This window comes from Oncorhynchus nerka, linkage group LG11 (assembly GCF_034236695.1).
Source record: "Oncorhynchus nerka isolate Pitt River linkage group LG11, Oner_Uvic_2.0, whole genome shotgun sequence".
Lineage (NCBI taxonomy): Eukaryota > Metazoa > Chordata > Actinopteri > Salmoniformes > Salmonidae > Oncorhynchus > Oncorhynchus nerka.
Genome location: NC_088406.1, coordinates 66894088 through 66912349, shown reverse-complemented (window position 1 = coordinate 66912349; position 18262 = coordinate 66894088). Strand labels below are relative to the sequence as shown.

The window sequence follows — 18262 nt, the reverse complement described above, 5'->3', positions numbered from 1 at the left end:
ACCAGAGACCATGACTGAGGCCACATCGTAACACTGTGCCGCTACTTAGGGAGTGGATCCATACTCATCCCCCCAAAAAACGAGAACCTGGGCTGCAACATCCGCTGCCCGCTTGTCCTCGGTGACATCATACTCATCAAATCTCTCCTTCACACCACCGTCGGTAGTTACATTGCTAATGTCTGTTGTCTCAACCCTAATGGTTATACAAGGTGTTCTTCTCACCACCTCCTTCATGGCATCTGCCATTACTTACATCTGCGACCGCTTGGATCAGGTCGTTCTGGATTTTGCTGGAAGTGCCAATGAACATGGTTACTGTAGCAAGATGCCAGTTTAGAGGGCTGTCATACTCAGCCAAAAAATCCAGCATCTCCAAGTAGTTCCCTCTTATTAGCCGATTATTTTTCCCTCATCATGTCCTCTGAATGCCAATTGTTGCATGCCCAGAAAACAGTACTTGACTTGTACTGAAATAGGTTTTGTGTGTCGGTACTGTTTATATTTAAGAGCAGGAGCTCAACAATACTTTTGAGCTAATGTTCTATAAGAGGTGCATGAGCTCTAGCAGGAGAAAAATGTAGGTGTCGGTACTCCGCCCCGGCGAGCTCCCGCCCAAGTCAAGCACTGCCAACAACACAACACAGTGTGATTGAAGTGCTTCAGAATCGCCCTGTTCTGCCTGACTATCTCCTTGTAAGAAAGAGTCTCTCTGCATTGGTTCTCGTTAAACTGAAGGTCTATTCTTGAGTCACCAAATGTTTTTGAGCTCACTGTAGTTCGCAGGTGTGAAGTTGAGTTTTGGTGGCACAGAGCTGACTTCGTAAAACTGACTAGGTCTTTGAAACCAGTACTGGCCCAGGTTGATATATTGTGGTACTGGAGAGTACAATGGTAAGGGTTGTCGTCGGGAGAAAGAGATGAGGACCAAAGCGCAGCGTGGTAAGTGTTCGTGATGATTTTTAATTAAAACTCAGAACACTAAACAATAAATGACAATGTGAATTTACAAAACCGAAACAGTACCGTGTGGCCCAAACACTCACACGGAAACAAACACCCACAAACCAAAAGTGAAACCCAGGCTACCTAAGTATGATTCTCAATCAGGGACAACAATTGACAGCTGCCTCTGATTGCGAACCATACTAGGCCGAACTCAAAAACCAACATAGAAAAACAAACAGACTGCCCACCCCAACTCACGCCCTGACCATAATAAAACAAAGTAACTAAGGTCAGAACGTGACAACAATCCCAGCAGTACAGCTTCTTGGTTTACTTACACCCAGTCATCCACGGTTAGCGCTCATAATTGTTAGCTTGAAAATACCTTTCAAATCACTTTCTTCGTTTTTGATTGGATTTTATTAGGATCCCCATTATCCGACGCTAATGGTTACAGCTAGCCTTACTGGGGTCCGACATATAACGAAAAAGACATTACAGACAAAATACTGTAGAATTTACATACATTTAAAAACATTAACGTGTGTGTGCATCTATCAGTTACACATACATGTCAGTACATACTCACAAGTAGGTCACATGGGGGAGAGGCATTGTGCCGTGAGGTGTTACTTTCTTTGTCTTTTTTAAACCATGTTTGCGGTTCACTTGCGCTATTCACTTGCACTCATGGCTCTGTATAATACTGTATGTTTCCTTGAATTTGTTCTGGACCTGGCAACTGTGAAAAGACCCCTGGTGGCATGTCTGGTGGGGTAAATGTGTGTGTCAGTGCTGTGTGTAAGTTGACTATGCAAAACATTTTGAATTTCCAACATGAATGTTTCTTATAAAAACAAGAAGTGACGCAACGCAGTCAGTCTTTCCTCAACTCTTAGCCAAGAGAGACTGGAATGCATAGTATTAATATTAGCCCTCTGATTACAATGAAGAGCAAGACGTGCCACTCTGTTCTGGGCCAGATGCAGCTTAACTATGTCTTTCCTTGCTGCACTCGACCACACGCCTGGAACATAATCAAAATTAGGCTAAACTAGAGCTTGCTTTTTGGAGTGTGGCGTCAAAAAAGCAGAGCGTCTCTTTATTACGGGCAGACCTCTCCCCATCTTTACAACCATTGAATCTATATGTTTTGACCATGACTGTTTATAATCTAAGGTAACGCCAAGTAATTGAGTCTCCTCCACTTGTTCAACAGCCACACCATTCATTACCAGATTCAGCTGAGGTCTAGATCTTAGGAAATGATTTGTACCAAATACAATGCTCTTAGTTTTAGAGATGTTCAGGACCAGATTATTACTGGCCACCCTTTCCAAAACAGACTGCAACTCTTTGTTAAGAGGTTTCAGTGACTTCATTAGCTGTGGTTGCTGATGTGTATATGGTTAAATCATGATACATGGAAACACATGCTTTGTTTAACGCCAGTGGCAGGTCACTGGTAAAAATAGAAAAGAGTAGAGGGCCTGGAGAGCTGCCCTGTGGTACACCACACTTTACATGTTTGACATTAGAGAAGTTTCCATTAAAGAAAACCCTTTGATTCTATTAGATATATAGCCATAACACAAGTTTTCTCAACAACAGGTTATGGTCAATAATATCAAAGGCTGCACTGAAATCTTACAGTACATTTCCCACTATCTTCTTATCAATTTTTTAAACTAATTATCAATCATTTGTGTCAGTGCAGTACATGTTGAGTGTCCTTCTCTATAAGCATGCTGAAAGTCTGCTGTTAATTTGTTTACAGAGAAATAGCATTGTATTTGGTCAAATTTTTCCAACAGTTTGCTAAGAGCTGACAGCAAGCTGATAGGTCTGCTGTTAGAACCAGTAAAGGCTGCTTTACCACTCTTGGGTAGCGGAATTACTTTGGCTTCCCTCCAGGCCTGAGGACAAAGACTTTCCTCTAAAGATATGACAGATAGGAGTGCCAATAGAGTCAGCTACCATCCTCAGTAGCTTCTTATCTAAGTTGTAGATGCCAGGAGGTTTGTCATTATTGATCGATAACCATTTTTCCACCTCTCCTACACTACCTTTACAAAATTCAAACTTGCTTTTCTTTCATTATTAGTTTTTTATGCATGAATACGGTGGCTCACTCTTCATTGTTGGCATTTCCTGCCTAAGTTTGCCCACTTTGCCAATGAAGTAATCATTAAATCAATTGGCAACATCAAATGGTTTTGTGATGAATAAGCCATCTGATTCGATGAAAGTTTAATTTGTATTTCTGTCCATAATTTCATTTGAAGTACTCCAAAGTATTTTTCCATCATTCTTCATATCATTGATCTTGGCTTCATAATACAGTCTTCTTTTTGTTGAGTTTAGTCACATTCATTTCTCAATTTGCAGTAAATCAGCCAGTCAGACTTATTAGCCACTCCCTTTGCACCATCTCTTTCAATCATACAGTTTTTCAATTCCTCATTAATCCATGGAGCCTGAACAGTTCTAACAGTCTGTTTCTTAACAGGTGCATGTTTATCAATAATTGGAAGAAGCAATATTATAAATGTATCAAGTGCATTGTCTGGATACTAATTATTAATCACATCAGACCAACACATATTTTTTAACATCATCCACATAAGAGTCACAGCAAAACATTTTGTATGATCTCTTATACACTATTTTAGGCCTAGCTTTTGGAACATTGGCTTTCCTGGATATAGCCACTATATTGTGATCACTGCATCCAATGGGTATGGATACAACTTTAGTACAAAGTTCTACAGTATTAGTAAAAATGTGATCGATACATGTGGATGATCTTGTTCCTGTAATGTTTGTAAACACCCTGGTAGGTTGATTAATAACCTGAACCAGATTACAGGCACTTGTTACAGTGAGAAGCTTCCTATTGAGTGGACAGCTTGATGAATACCAGTCGATATTCAGGTCTCCAAGAAAGTGCTGTCACAGTTACCAGCCCTTTCAAGCTTAACATCCTTATCATTTATCGCCCTCCAGGTTCCCTCGGAGAGTTCATCAATGAGCTTGATGCCTTGATAAGCTCCTTTCCTGAGGACGGCTCACCTCTCATAGTTCTGGGCGACTTTAACCTCCCCACGTCTACCTTTGACTCATTCCTCTCTGCCTCCTTCTTTCCACTCCTCTCCTCTTTTGACCTCACCCTCTCACCTTCCCCCCCTACTCACAAGGCAGGCAATACGCTCGACCTCATCTTTACTAGATGCTGTTCTTCCACTAACCTCATTGCAACTCCCCTCCAAGTATCCGACCACTACCTTGTATCCTTTTCCCTCTCGCTCTCATCCAACCCTTCCCACACTGCCCCTACTCGGATGGTATCGCGCCGTCCCAACCTTCGCTCTCTCTCCCCCGCTACTCTCTCCTCTTCCATCCTATCATCTCTTCCCTCCGCTCAAACCTTCTCCAACCCATCTCCTGATTCTGCCTCCTCAACCCTCCTCTCCTCCCTTTCTGCATCCTTTGACTCTCTATGTCCCCTATCCTCCAGGCCGGCTCGGTCCTCCCCTCCCGCTCCGTGGCTCGACGACTCATTGCGAGCTCACAGAACAGGGCTCCCGGGCAGCCGAGCGGAAATGGAGGAAAACTCGCCTCCCTGCGGACCTGGCATCCTTTCACTCCCTCCTCTCTACATTTTCCTCTTCTGTCTCTGCTGCTAAAGCCACTTTCTACCACTCTAAATTCCAAGCATCTGCCTCTAACCCTAGGAAGCTCTTTGCCACCTTCTCCTCCCTCCTGAATCCTCCTCCCCCTCCCCCTCCTCCCTCTCTGCAGATGACTTCGTCAACCATTTTGAAAAGAAGGTCGACGACATCCGATCCTCGTTTGCTAAGTCAAACGACACCGCTGGTTCTGCTCACACTGCCCTACCCTGTGCTCTGACCTCTTTCTCCCCTCTCTCTCCAGATGAAATCTCGCGTCTTGTGACGGCCGGCCCGCTTGACCCTATCACCTCCTCTCTTCTCCAGACCATTTCCGGAGACCTTCTCCCTTACCTCACCTCGCTCATCAACTCATCCCTGACCGCTGGCTACATCCCTTCCGTCTTCAAGAGAGCGAGAGTTGCACCCCTTCTGAAAAAACCTACACTCGATCCCTCCGATGTCAACAACTACAGACCAGTATCCCTTCTTTCTTTTCTCTCCAAAACTCTTGAACGTGCCGTCCTTGGCCAGCTCTCCCGCTATCTCTCTCAGAATGACCTTCTTGATCCAAATCAGTCAGGTTTCAAGACTAGTCATTCAACTGAGACTGCTCTTCTCTGTATCACGGAGGCGCTCCACACTGCTAAAGCTAACTCTCTCTCCTCTGCTCTCATCCTTCTAGACCTATCGGCTGCCTTCGATACTGTGAACCATCAGATCCTCCTCTCCACCCTCTCCGAGTTGGGCATCTCCGGCGCGGCCCACGCTTGGATTGCGTCCTACCTGACAGGTCGCTCCTACCAGGTGGCGTGGCGAGAATCTGTCTCCTCACCACGCGCTCTCACCACTGGTGTCCCCCAGGGCTCTGTTCTAGGCCCTCTCCTATTCTCGCTATACACCAAGTCACTTGGCTCTGTCATAACCTCACATGGTCTCTCCTATCATTGCTATGCAGACGACACACAATTAATCTTCTCCTTTCCCCCTTCTGATGACCAGGTGGCGAATCGCATCTCTGCATGTCTGGCAGACATATCAGTGTGGATGACGGATCACCACCTCAAGCTGAACCTCGGCAAGACGGAGCTGCTCTTCCTCCCGGGGAAGGACTGCCCGTTCCATGATCTCGCCATCACGGTTGACAACTCCATTGTGTCCTCCTCCCAGAGCGCTAAGAACCTTGGCGTGATCCTGGACAACACCCTGTCGTTCTCAACTAACATCAAGGCGGTGGCCCGTTCCTGTAGGTTCATGCTCTACAACATCCGCAGAGTACGACCCTGCCTCACACAGGAAGCGGCGCAGGTCCTAATCCAGGCACTTGTCATCTCCCGTCTGGATTACTGCAACTCGCTGTTGGCTGGGCTCCCTGCCTGTGCCATTAAACCCCTACAACTCATCCAGAACGCCGCAGCCCATCTGGTGTTCAACCTTCCCAAGTTCTCTCACGTCACCCCGCTCCTCCGCTCTCTCCACTGGCTTCCAGTTGAAGCTCGCATCCGCTACAAGACCATGGTGCTTGCCTACGGAGCTGTGAGGGGAACGGCACCTCACTACCTCCAGGCTCTGATCAGGCCCTACACCCAAACAAGGGCACTGCGTTCATCCACCTCTGGCCTGCTCGCCTCCCTACCACTGAGGAAGTACAGTTCCCGCTCAGCCCAGTCAAAACTGTTCGCTGCTCTGGCCCCCCAATGGTGGAACAAACTCCCTCACGACGCCAGGACAGCGGAGTCAATCACCACCTTCCGGAGACACCTGAAACCCCACCTCTTTAAGGAATACCTAGGATAGGATAAAGTAATCCTTCTCACCCCCCCCCTCTCCCTTAAAAGATTTAGATGCACTATTGTAAAGTGGCTGTTCCACTGTATGTCATAAGGTGAATGCACCAATTTGTAAGTCGCTCTGGATAAGAGCGTCTGCTAAATGACTTAAATGTAAATGTGTTCTTCGGCTTGCAAGCCTGCCCCTTTTCCCTCCAAACATAACTATGGTCATTACGGCCAAACAATTCTATTTTTGTTTCATCAGACCAGAGGACATTTCTCCAAAAAGTACGATCTTTGTCCCCATGTGCAGTTGCAAACCGTAGTCTGGCTTTTTTATGGTGATTTTGTAGCAGTGGCTTCTTCCTTGCTGAGCGGCCTTTCAGGTTATGACGACATAAGACTCGTTTTACTGTGGATATAGATACTTTTGTACCTGTTTCTTCCAGCAGCTTCACAAGATTCTTTGCTGTTGTTCTGGGATTGATTCCCACTTTTCGCACCAAAGTACGTTCATCTCTAGGAGACAGAACGCGTCTCCTTCCTGAGTGGTATGACGGCTGCGTGGTCCCATGGTGTTTATACTTGCGTACTATTGTTTGTACAGATGAACGTGGTAGCTTCAGGCATTTGGAAATTGCTCCCAAAGATGACCCAGACTACATTTTGTTTCTGATGTCTTGGCTGATTTCTTTTGATCATCCCATGATGTCAAGCAAAGAGGCACTGAGTTTGAAGGTAGGCCTTGAAATACATCCACAGGTACACCTCCAATCAGAAGCTTCTGAAGCCATGACACAGTCAGCTTAGTGTATGTAAACTTCTGACCCACTGGAATTGTGATACAGTGATACAGTGAATTATAAGTGAAATAATCTGTCTGTAAACAATTGTTGAATTTCTTTTTTGTCATGCACAAAGTAGATGTCCTAACTGACTTGCCAAAACTATAGTTTGTTAATATGAAATATGTGGAGTGCTTGAAAAACACATTTTAAAAACTCCAACCTAGGTGTATGTAAACTTTTGACTTCAACTGTATTTCCTTGTATTGTTATTGCTGTATCATCAAATGAATTATCTAAGTGAGTCTCAGAAATTGCTAATATATGAATGTTATCTGGCCTGGCTCTCTCATCCCTTCCAGGCCTCTGGGTGGTAGGGTGGAAAATAAGCCTGTCATAGCAGATGTAAGCAACGTCCCCACACTCTCTGGCAGCTTTCATGGCTGGGATAAGTTATTTCCTTTTCTGGCGCACAGCTTCAGGATCGTCCTTGTTGAGGAAGATATACATTCTTCTCAAGTTCTTGGCTCTTTCCAGAACAGCTACCTTGTCCTTGAACCTCAGGAACTTGACCATTATCCTGGGCCTGAGCCTGTCACCTGGGCCGGTGGTGGGTTTTCCAGTCCTGTGGGCTCGCCCCACCTCAATCTTCCTGTGGTCCATCTTCAAGATCATTCCCCTCACTTTGTCCTCAGACTCCATCCAGGTCTCATGGAGATTCTGCAATTTCGTCCACTAACCTTGATTGTCCCTCGAGGTAGTCTGATTTATCTGTAATTTTTATAATGGATTCACACACAGAACTGATGGCCTCTCTCAATGACTTACAGATTGCTGTCATCTTGCTGTTTTCCCTTTTTCAACTCGTCGAGCTGACCCTGGGAGAACTGCAAACTGTTCTTCAGGTCCTGGACCTCTCTGGTCAGGTCATCCATTATTTTATTAGTTGAATCCACCAGTATTAGGACAAAACACTTGAAGCTTTTTTCTTTTTGTTCATTTAAAAGATCTTTCATGTGTGATAGACACCACTGTCCTCAACAGTACTCCCACCGGCTTTGATCTTTGTCATGGTAGCTGGCAATGTAGGTTACGCTGTTACTCCTCGCAGTTCCATACAGGGCAGGTCACAGAGAAGATTGAAAACAAACAGCAGGGATCTAGACAGCCACAAACCCGAGAGAATCCGTGGTTCCAGCCACAATGGACAATCGCGTCGCAGGTTGTGTTCAAGCCCTCAAGAAAACCCAGCTAGCTGGATAGGCAGCTAGCTAGCAGCTAGGCTAGCTGCTACGCCAAATAGCTCCTCAGATCCGGCCTTGGTCGGCAGGATTACTGGAAAGAGACTAGAAGTTCCAGAAACTGATGCCAACTGTAGTGCGGTATTCAAACTAAAAAGTTAGCTAGCTACTGGTGACGGAAAGAGAAAGAAAACAGTTATCAGTTGAAGGTAACAGTATGCCACTGGGAGGACAGTAGCAGGTGACCCAACTGTAGTTTGTGACAACTAAGATTTCCCATTGTAGCCAATTTAATTTCAGAAATTCCAGTAGCGATTTTATATATTGAGTTTTAATCACTTAATAATTCAGGAAACTAAATGTAGCGATTTTATATACTGAGTTTTAATCACTTAATAATTCAGAAACTACATTTAAGTTACTTCTGAACTTTTAGTTGATCCTCTCTCCTCATGAGGGAGAGATAATATCATAAAGATGTGTGTTTATGGAAACAGAATTTCAATCCACAAGGTAATGTTTCTTAAAGATATCCTAAACTAAATATAAGTGTTTATTAGTCAGCAGGGGTCTGTACTTCAACATCATTGTGTTTTGATATATTTCTAATAAGGCCAAGAAATCAAAGCTTTTGTTTATGTAACATTTTGAGGATGGAAAATTATTGAAAATGTATTTATGCCTTCAAGCTCCTGTGAGCTTCACATATTGGTGCTCATGGATCCATGCAAGTCACACATGCCCAAGAGGCCCCGCAACCTGGTCGTCACTTGTTACCACGGATACATTGTAGAAATAGGATGGGGTTTATGACTGTATCTTATTAAAATGTGATTTTAAACCTAGCCACACTGCTAACTGTATGCCTGATCCTAACCGACATTAAGACCAAAAATCACATTTTGTTTTTAGAAATTGTTACGATATTGACTTTGTGATTGGGGTAACTAGTGGAAACGCCGCAAGTCAACCTCCGGCTTCTGCAAAATGTACGAACCTCTTGCCATTCCTCGGTATCGGACGAGAATCGCGCTCATGCATTGTCCTCTGCGAACTCACGTGACACCTTTAGTTCCAGTAGCTGTAGTTTCCGCCGCAATACCCTGTTTACTTTCTGGCTTTGAGACATTTTAAAACAAAACTGCATTGTCGTCTACGTGTTTACAGATCTCTGCCACAGCTGCATTCGCTAACACCTCCATAATAGAGTATTTGAGTGTGGAAAACCATAGCTGTTGGTATTGTTAACGAACATTAGCCAAGTCCTGTCTCCTACGAATTAAAAGGCTGCATATGGCAAGGACGTGATGCTGTGCAGTTAAATTAGTAATATTTCGAGTACCATGGTCTTAAAGTCTAAATAACAACAATAAAAACGCTAAGGTGAACATTGTTCTTGGTCACTTTACGTCCGTCTACACTGAAGATAAATAATGTTATTGGTTGGCATCATAGCTCAAAGGTGTATTTAAATTAAACATGTATGCGTGCTTTTCTTAGAAGTACGGTACTGCTTATTATGTTACACATCAAATCTTCTATGACAAGTACTGTATCTTTCAAGCTGAGAGCAGACTTGTTTATAAAGGACAGTGTGTCAGCAAGAATAGAGTAGAAAAGTAATATTACTTTATTCCATCTACATCACCTCAGTAAGGTAAATATCAAACTCCTTGTTCTAGCCTCGGTTTACGGTCTCTCTAAAAACAGGTATTTACTCAAGCCTGTTTCAAATTCCAAGTTAACGAGGGGCATGTGATTAATTATCCTCTTACCCCAAGACACTTCACACTATATTTAAGTATAGTTCCCAGATATCCCCAGCATACTTCTCAAGCCACACCGCTATGATTTTTCCCCTTTGTGGACACTCTTATGTCTGATAAGGCTAGTCAGGAAGGAGAAGCTCTTGTAACATAGTTTGCACTTGAAGGGCTTTTCCTTGGTGTGAACGGTCTGGTGCCTCTTCACATAATTTGCATCAGCGAAGCGCTTCCCACACGTGGGGCAGACATACGGCTTGTCAGCATCTGTCCTAATGCTCTGCCTTCCACGTTGTGACCCAATGACACCAGAGGAGGTAGACGCAGGTGCCACCACCCTCAGGTGGTTAGTCTTTGAGCTCCCTCCTTGACCTCTAGCCATTGTTTGGGTGTTGTTGGGATTGTGTGCTGTGTTATAAGCTAGGTAGCTCTTGTGATGAACACCCATTCTGACCCTGTCTGTATTGGTGGGGTAACCATGAGGTAACTGAGGAAGGCTAGACCCAGGTCCATGCTTTCTATTAACCCATTCACCAGGCATTAGATGTGTCCCTGAAGGAGAAGACAGACTTGCTGATAGACTACCACCAGAGGGGTCTCCCACCAGTCTCTGTGAAGGCTGAAGCCCAGGGTGACCTGCTCTGTTCATCACGGATACTGTGGTGTTTGTATCATAGGAACAGGAGGGTCTATCTCTATCAGCCCCAGGCCCTGCTCCATCCCTGCACTGAGACTGTGAAGAGAAGGGTCTGGTCTGCAGACTGGATCCCTGACTGGAGCCTTTGTTTCTTTGATAACCACCAGGACTGAGGTTGTTCAGTCCACCTGTCCACTGGTTTTGTTCTGTGTGGTGGTGTCTCTGTCCCTTGTGGTTCAGGCCTGGTTTTGAGCCGGGAAGGAAGAGCGACGGCTCCAGATCTAGGGTTCTGATCCGGGGCCAGGCTTTGTGACCAGCCACCTCAGAGGTCCAGTCTCTCCCGCAAGCAACACCAGATATCAACTGGTCCTCTGTAAACTGAACAGAAAAGCATAAAGGTTTATATAAGAAACTCTTTGCTGTACACACAGAAACATGACATTATATTATAAAATGTTAACCACAGTCAAACACATCTCGAACACTGATTGAAGTACCTAACAATATGGAGGCATTGGAGTTTATTATAAAAACATTTCCATATGTGTTGATTCAAGAATTAGTATTATGTTTTGGTTAGACTGAGAAGGGAAACTCAGTCCCTGCAATGATATATAGTCAGTCAACACAGAGTAAATTTTGTATTTAATTTAAACAAAATGGTCTTACACTCAACTTTGAGGTACAGTACTTTTATTGCACAAAATTATACGTGACAAGTAGAATAACTTTTCTCACTATGGTAACACTTTATATTTTCTGTAAATGTGGTACCCTCACAGTGATAAAATGTATTTTCGAATACTTTGGAAAATGTAAAACTACAAACACAGCTTCACCACTTCATGTCAAGTAAACATGAATTAAGGCACTAATTTCCTCATTATAAAACACCAGCATCAAAACAGGACAATTGTCACTTTTCATTAGTGAAAAGTTTTTACAGACACCATCACACCAACAACCATCACCATATAATTTACTCTACCTCATCATACTCATTGTTTCCTCAGTTCACCTCATCCAGTTCCATATACATCCAAAACCAATAGAATTAACTACAAACGACCTACTACTACATTACATGTCAGTATACTCTATACATGGGCCCTGTGCATTTTCTGCTGGTGTATCCTGAGGTAGCTCCTCTCTGAGAACCTCTTCCCACAGTGCATACAGGCGAACGGCCTCTCTCCCGTGTGGACCTTCAGGTGCATCTTCAGCTGGTGCTGGTGAGAGAACCTCTTCTCACACTGGGGGCAGCTGTAGGGTTTCTCCCCTGTGTGGACCCTCTGGTGCCTCTTCAGGCTGGACGATTGGGAGAAACTGCCCCGGCACAGGTGGCAAACAAATGGTTTCTCCCCCGTGTGAATCCTCTGGTGAATCTCCACCTGTTGGGGGAAACTGAAGGCTTTCCCACAGAAAGAACACGGGAAGCGCTTCTCTGTGGCGCAGCCACCTTTACTGATTCCGTCTCTACTTCTGTCATCTGTCAATTGGCTTGTGTAGCTATTTAGTGTTGAGGCACTGACATTGTCGGGGGTCTGGTTTAACATTTGGAAAGTGTGGGGAGGACGAAGGCCAGGAAGTGTCTGTGTTGTCACAGGATCCATGTTCCATTTGATAGATCCTATAGAAGGCAGGCTGAAGGCAGAACCTGTTAGGTGGTTAACCTGAGGTGCCATCAGTCTCTCTGAATCACAACTATAGGAGCAGGATGGAGCATCGCTAGCCAAGTCTGTGTCTGTTCTTTCAAGCCACATACCTCCCTGTCCCCGCAGACCAAATCGACGCCTCACTCTTGTCTCTGACAATCTGTTGTCTTGGAGACTAAGTTTGGTCGTCGTTGTTTTGTGTTTGACTGTCTGTTTCTGGTTAACAGTGTTGTTCCCCAGCCCAGAGTTGATGATGCTGTCCCATCCACTGACCTCCACTATGTCGCTACTGGTCCTGGCCTGCTCCGTGATGTTGTCCCCTGGAGCCTTGGCTGCACCGGTCGGGGTCTGGAAATCCAAGATGGCCACCCAGTCTCCTCTGTTATCCTCCAGCCAATCACCTGGAGGTTACAAAATAGACTACAAACATGGCACAGAAAACTGTACATATTAAGTTTTTTGTTGTTGTCAATTTCCTGGTGAAGTTCGTACATGTGTGGGTTTTAGTATGTAAACATACATTGTACTGATTTCATTTTATTGAATGAAGAGAAAATAATAGCCAGGCGTATCCCAATGAAGTAGCTATATCTATTATGTTCTGTATATTTAGGTCTCTCTTACCTTGCTCCCCAATCTTTAGTCCACTCAGCAGATCAATGCTCTCTGGTCCGTCTTCTATTGTCTCCTCTTTGACTATCAGCAGATCAGGCTTCCCATCCTCCATGTCTACTGACTGTAAGAGATACAGAGTGAGAGGATGTTGAATCAAGACATCTGATATGAGCACCGTGCTATGGAGCATCTTCTGATTGGGCAATGAGGGATTGATGTGATACTATGCAAACGTGTTATTTGAATTGATTATATGACACTCTAATGGTTTGATAATTGAAAGGCATGGTCCTACACGTAAGACAAAATGAATCAAGACCTGGGCCCTTATCCATAAAGAGTCTCAGAGTGGGAGTGCTGATTGAGGATTGGGTCCCTACTTGTCTATATAATCTTAGTCATTATGATCTAAAAGGCTAATTGAATCCTAGATCAGTACTCCTACTCTGAGAGGCTTTGTGGATCCGGGCACTGAACGAATACCATTCAGACAGTAGTTTACTATGAGCTTACCTCCGTGAGACTGTGTGTGTTCTTGTGCTGCTCAGCTGGTTCCTCTGTGGGTTCAGGAAGAGGTGTAGTCTGGTTGTCCTCCATGACGATGGTCCCCTCAGGGTTCCCCAGACCCTCCTCACACCCCTCCTCCTTCACCAGCAGCACCTCTGGACCCTCCTCCTCCTGGAAGAGACAGGTGATACAGATTACAGACATACACTCCCTCAGTTATGCACACACAGATAAAACACACTTTCAACATGGAGTGTTTACCCATCAACACTATTAGTCCTATACTGTAGTTACAGAATAACTTCATTGTTGTTAAACACATCATGGTGGACATAAATATGATGTTGTGGGTAAATATGAGTCAGCTATGATAAGTCATCATCAGACAAACCTGACTAAACTATTTTGACGTGTACAGTAGGTGTTAGTTCGTGTGTGGGTCTAGAGTCAATGAAAGTCTTCGAATGAAAAGTTCCGATTTTGTTTATTAAAACAACATGAAAACCACACATACACCTCAACAAAAAAATCTGCATGAACATGATAAACTGAATTCATTTTCTCATGAAGTGCCTTGTGACAATTTGAACATCATATAGCCTACACAGCACAAACAATATGAAAGACTTTGTAGTCTTATATACCACACAATCTGTGGATATTTTCTGCTGACAACATTTAAAATAAATGTTTTAAATTCATGTAGGGTTTGATCTTCATGTCAGAAGCTATCATGTGGAATGGTTACTTCATATGTTATAGAGTGGAATGGTTTTTCTGCTGGTGTATCCTGAGGTATCTCCTCTCTGAGAACCTCTTCCCGCAGTGATTACAGGCGAACGGCCTCTCTCCTGTGTGGACCTTCAGGTGCATCTTCAGGTGGTCCTGGCGGGAGAATCTCTTCTCACACTGGGTACAGCTGAAGGGTTTCTCTCCTGTGTGGACCCTCTGGTGCCTCTCTACTTTCTGGAGGCAGCTGAAGCCTTTGTTACAGAACATGCAGAGGAACCGTTTCTCTTTAATATTGCCTGATGTGGCTCCCCTTCTCTGAGCCTGGGCTCTAGCCCTGTCATTTGAGTTGGACGTGGATGTGGACACTGGGTTTCGATCCCTGAACGCATGTAAAGGGGAGCGGGTGGCAACATTTAGATCGGTCTCTAAGCTTTCCCTGTAATCTAAGAAATCTCTGCCCTGTGAGTGTCCATCTCCAAGGTGACTATCTGCATTCCATGTGGGAGGAGCATCGCCCTCTACTTTCACAGTCACTTCATCTACCACTATAACCTCCCCTTTCTTATCAAGGCAGCCTTCAGAGTATACACTACTACTGTAAGGGTTCCTGTCCCCTCTAGACAGAACCGTCTCTAAACCCAAGGGCATGTTACCAGGGTCCATTTTTGTAACGTAAGAATAAGACGGATCATCGCCGCCAGTGTCTAACACGTCACTATCACCATGGGAATGAACCATCTTCTGCCTATGGTGAAATACCGGTAAATACTCTGAGCAGGGAGCAGGAGGACAGCCCAGTCTCCCTAGCCCCAATCTCTCTGGGTCTGATCCTTTGTGTAAGAGCCTGTGTGTTACAGTTAAAGTCTTGGTCTCTGCCTCTGACTTGAGGACGGCGTTCAGCGTTCCACTGACCTCCGTGATGCTGCGTCGGGCGCTGGGCTGCGCTGGGGTGGTAGTGGGGTCCTCTGTGGCTACAGGGGGCGCTCCAGACGCTCCAGTCTGGATGTCTCTGCTGTGCCGTGGGTCCTCCTCTCCTTCAGACCTCTCCTGCTTGAACCCAGGACCTGCAGCCTCTGCATCTGCAGACTGACACAAGAAGATAATGTTGTAGGGAAGTCTCATAAGCTCCCCTATGGCAGATAAATGAGGATGTACATGTAAGCAAGTGAATAGCTGAGGGTAGCCTTTCTCAAACAAACAGGCTACATTTGATTTCCAAAGTAATTGTAATTTGTAATGCAACACTATTACACTAACCTCTATCATGATAATGTGCTGGGTTGAGGTTCCACTCCCCTCATCAACAGTGATTTGTTGACCATCTCTCCATGTATTGTGTCCCGCTGGCTTCACAATAGTCCTGTGGCCACCAGTGAGATGTCCTTCACCTGAGAGAGTGATTGGGGGCAAAGATGTAGTTAGCTACTGTCAATGCTATATTGTACACTTAACAATGTCTACAACTGGCAAGGATGTAACATAACTTCTTGATATACCATTTATTGCACTGATCAATGTATTATGCATCATATTGTTTTAATTGAGTAAATAATAGCCATGCAGTAAATCAATACATTTGTTTAGAATATTATATTGTCTATATATGCAAGATTACTAAGTAATCGGGTTAATTATTACATACAATCCAAAAACTGACCAATAACCAATTCTGGGTAATACAGCTTAACACAGACGGTAACTGCGTTATACATGATCCGCAGCTAAATGTACCTCTTGAAATTCCTCTGTATCGATCGAGGATCTTGACACCACTGGGACGACTGGCGAGGACGCGCTCTCGCATTGTCCTCTCTGCACGTTCCCGTGCCACCTTCAGTTCCAGTAGTTTCCTCCGCAATGTCCTGTTTTCTTTCCGGCTTTGAGTTATTTCCAAACGAAACACTGCATAGTCGTCGTCTACGAGTTTACAGATCTCTGCCACGGCTGCATTTGCTAGCACCTCCATGATGGAGGCTATTTGAGTGTGAAAAACCATACAGTTAGCCATTGTTAGCAGTTAGCTAGCGTTACGTAGAGAACATCTATCAACCAAGTCCCGTCTCTAGCGCGAATTAAACACTACATGGGGTAAGTATTCGATGCTGTGCAGTTAAATTAATCGTATTATGAGTTCCATGTTGTTAATAAACGTCTAAATACAAAAAACGCTAACGTGGAAATTGTTTCTTGGTCACTGTTCACTCCCGTTACTTCTTCGCATGCGTTTCCGGCAGGCTAGAAGCTTTGTTGCGTAGACTAATGCTGCTGCGTTTTACAGGATCGGAGTGTGAATTGCACATTTTGTCACAAAAAAAAGGGGGGGGAAGGGCAAATTAATTGCACCAGCTAACCCTACACATACACTGAGTGTACAACACATTAGGAACACCTTCCTTGTGCCCTCAGAACAGCCTCAATACGTCAGCCATGGACGGCAAGATGTTGAAAGTGTTCCACAGGGATGCTGTCCTATGTTGATTTCAATGCGTCCCACATTTGTGTCAAGTTCGCTGGATGTTTTTTGGGTGGTGGACCATTAATGATTACCACGGTTAACTGTTGAGTGTGAAAAATACAGCAGTGTTGTGGTTCTTGACACGAACCGGTGTGCCTGGCACCTACTACTATACCCCGTTCAGTTCACCCTCTGAATGGCACCCACACATGTCTCAAGGCTTAAAAATCCTTCTTTAACCTGTCTCCTCCCCTTCATCTACACTGATTATGTGGATTTAACAGGTGATATTATTACAGGATAATAGCTTTCATCTGGTCAGTCTGTCATGGAAAGGGAAGTGTCCTAATGTTTTGTACACTTAGTGTATATACCACTATACCCCAAAAATCCATTACTTGAACCCAACCAGATCCTACTTCAGGCCAACAGCCTGGGTGGATGGAACCCCTATCGCCTTCTCTTAAAACCCCCTGTAGATATTCTACGCTAAAAATCTATATTTTTTGGTGCAGTACAATTCAGTGCAGTACAATTAATAACCATAGCGCCCTACCTTACTGATACTCATCCTCTCTGGATCTCTCTATTCAGGCCTACTCACTGGGGGGGCTGCCAGTTGAATTACTCACCCTTGGGCTATCCTCTACTATCTTCACTGCCTCAGCATAAAAACTATCTCAACCTGTCTCTCTCTCACAGGGCACTTCTGATCCCCAGCTGCATGGGCGCCCCCACAGTTGACACAAAATACTTTCTCTATCCCAACTTTACACTCCCTATCTCCACACTTTTGCAACATGTCGGAATCCTTGGCACCAAAAGCACTGTAGTGGGTTCGGAACATAGGCCCTCACAGAATAGCAAATATTAACCTTACCAGGTAGAAACTCTGTGTCAAAGCTCAACAAGACAGACAGGGTATTCTGAGTCGCGCCATTGCCACAGGGTCTAAGTCTCAGCATCACAAACACCAGGAATATAATTTTTTCATTTGATCCACCTTTACTCTACGCCTCCCCATTGATCGCTCCTTTGAGAAAGCAAAGCACGACACAGGTTGATCCCAGAGGCGCGTGACGTGGTTCGCTCACTGTCTCTGGGCGGAGGAGGCAAAAAAATATATATATAACATTCCATCCAATATTTGACAGGTCACATTTTGTCCTTTTAAATAGCTTGAAACAACATGGTCCGGCCGAATAGCAGGGATCCACTTTTTCCAAAAAAGGTCACTCCTACCGGTCCAAAATCATCTCTGGTAGGATTCTCGTTAGAAGTCTCTACCACACCTGTTGCCGCAGGTACTTCATCCTGGTCAGGCTAATTCTTTTAACACCATTACCAGGTATATATTCGGAAGATGTAGGTTTGAGCCTGGTGCCTTCCCATTCTTCCGTGTCTGCGCCATGACTCAGAGAGAACTAGATAAATCAAGACACCCCATTTCTGTTTTAAATTGAAGAGAAAGGATCTTATTGGTT

General features: G+C 44.6%; 1 protein-coding gene across 2 annotated transcripts; it reads right to left on the bottom strand.

Moving 5' to 3' along the window:
- Positions 1-10021: 10021 nt before the first annotated feature.
- On the bottom strand, positions 10022-16578 carry LOC135559604 (zinc finger and SCAN domain-containing protein 2-like). 2 transcript variants are annotated; one of them, XM_065024827.1, is made up of 7 exons: positions 16055-16578; positions 15581-15711; positions 15236-15409; positions 13598-13762; positions 13094-13205; positions 12743-12870; positions 10022-11192 (listed from the first exon to the last, which is right to left on the bottom strand). In XM_065024827.1, exons 1-7 carry the CDS (start codon positions 16329-16331, stop codon positions 10260-10262), a joined length of 1920 nt encoding a protein of 639 aa, XP_064880899.1. In that variant the 5' UTR covers positions 16332-16578; the 3' UTR covers positions 10022-10259. The 2 variants fall into 2 exon arrangements, with proteins under 2 accessions (XP_064880899.1, XP_064880900.1); XM_065024828.1 differs by lacking the exon at positions 10022-11192 and having other exon boundaries at positions 11491-12870; positions 16055-16576.
- Positions 16579-18262: the final 1684 nt, after the last annotated feature.

Bases quoted from the DNA above. Each gene is read 5' to 3' on its own strand.
- LOC135559604 (XM_065024827.1), bottom strand. From the start codon at position 16,331: ATGGCTAACTGTATGGTTTTTCACACTCAAATAGCCTCCATCATGGAG. The intron at 15,712-16,054 runs GTACATTTAGCT...TCACTCTCTCAG, and splicing joins ATACAGAGGAATTTCAAGAG to GTGAAGGACATCTCACTGGT. The intron at 12,871-13,093 runs GTAAGAGAGACC...TGTAACCTCCAG, and splicing joins ACTAAAGATTGGGGAGCAAG to GTGATTGGCTGGAGGATAAC.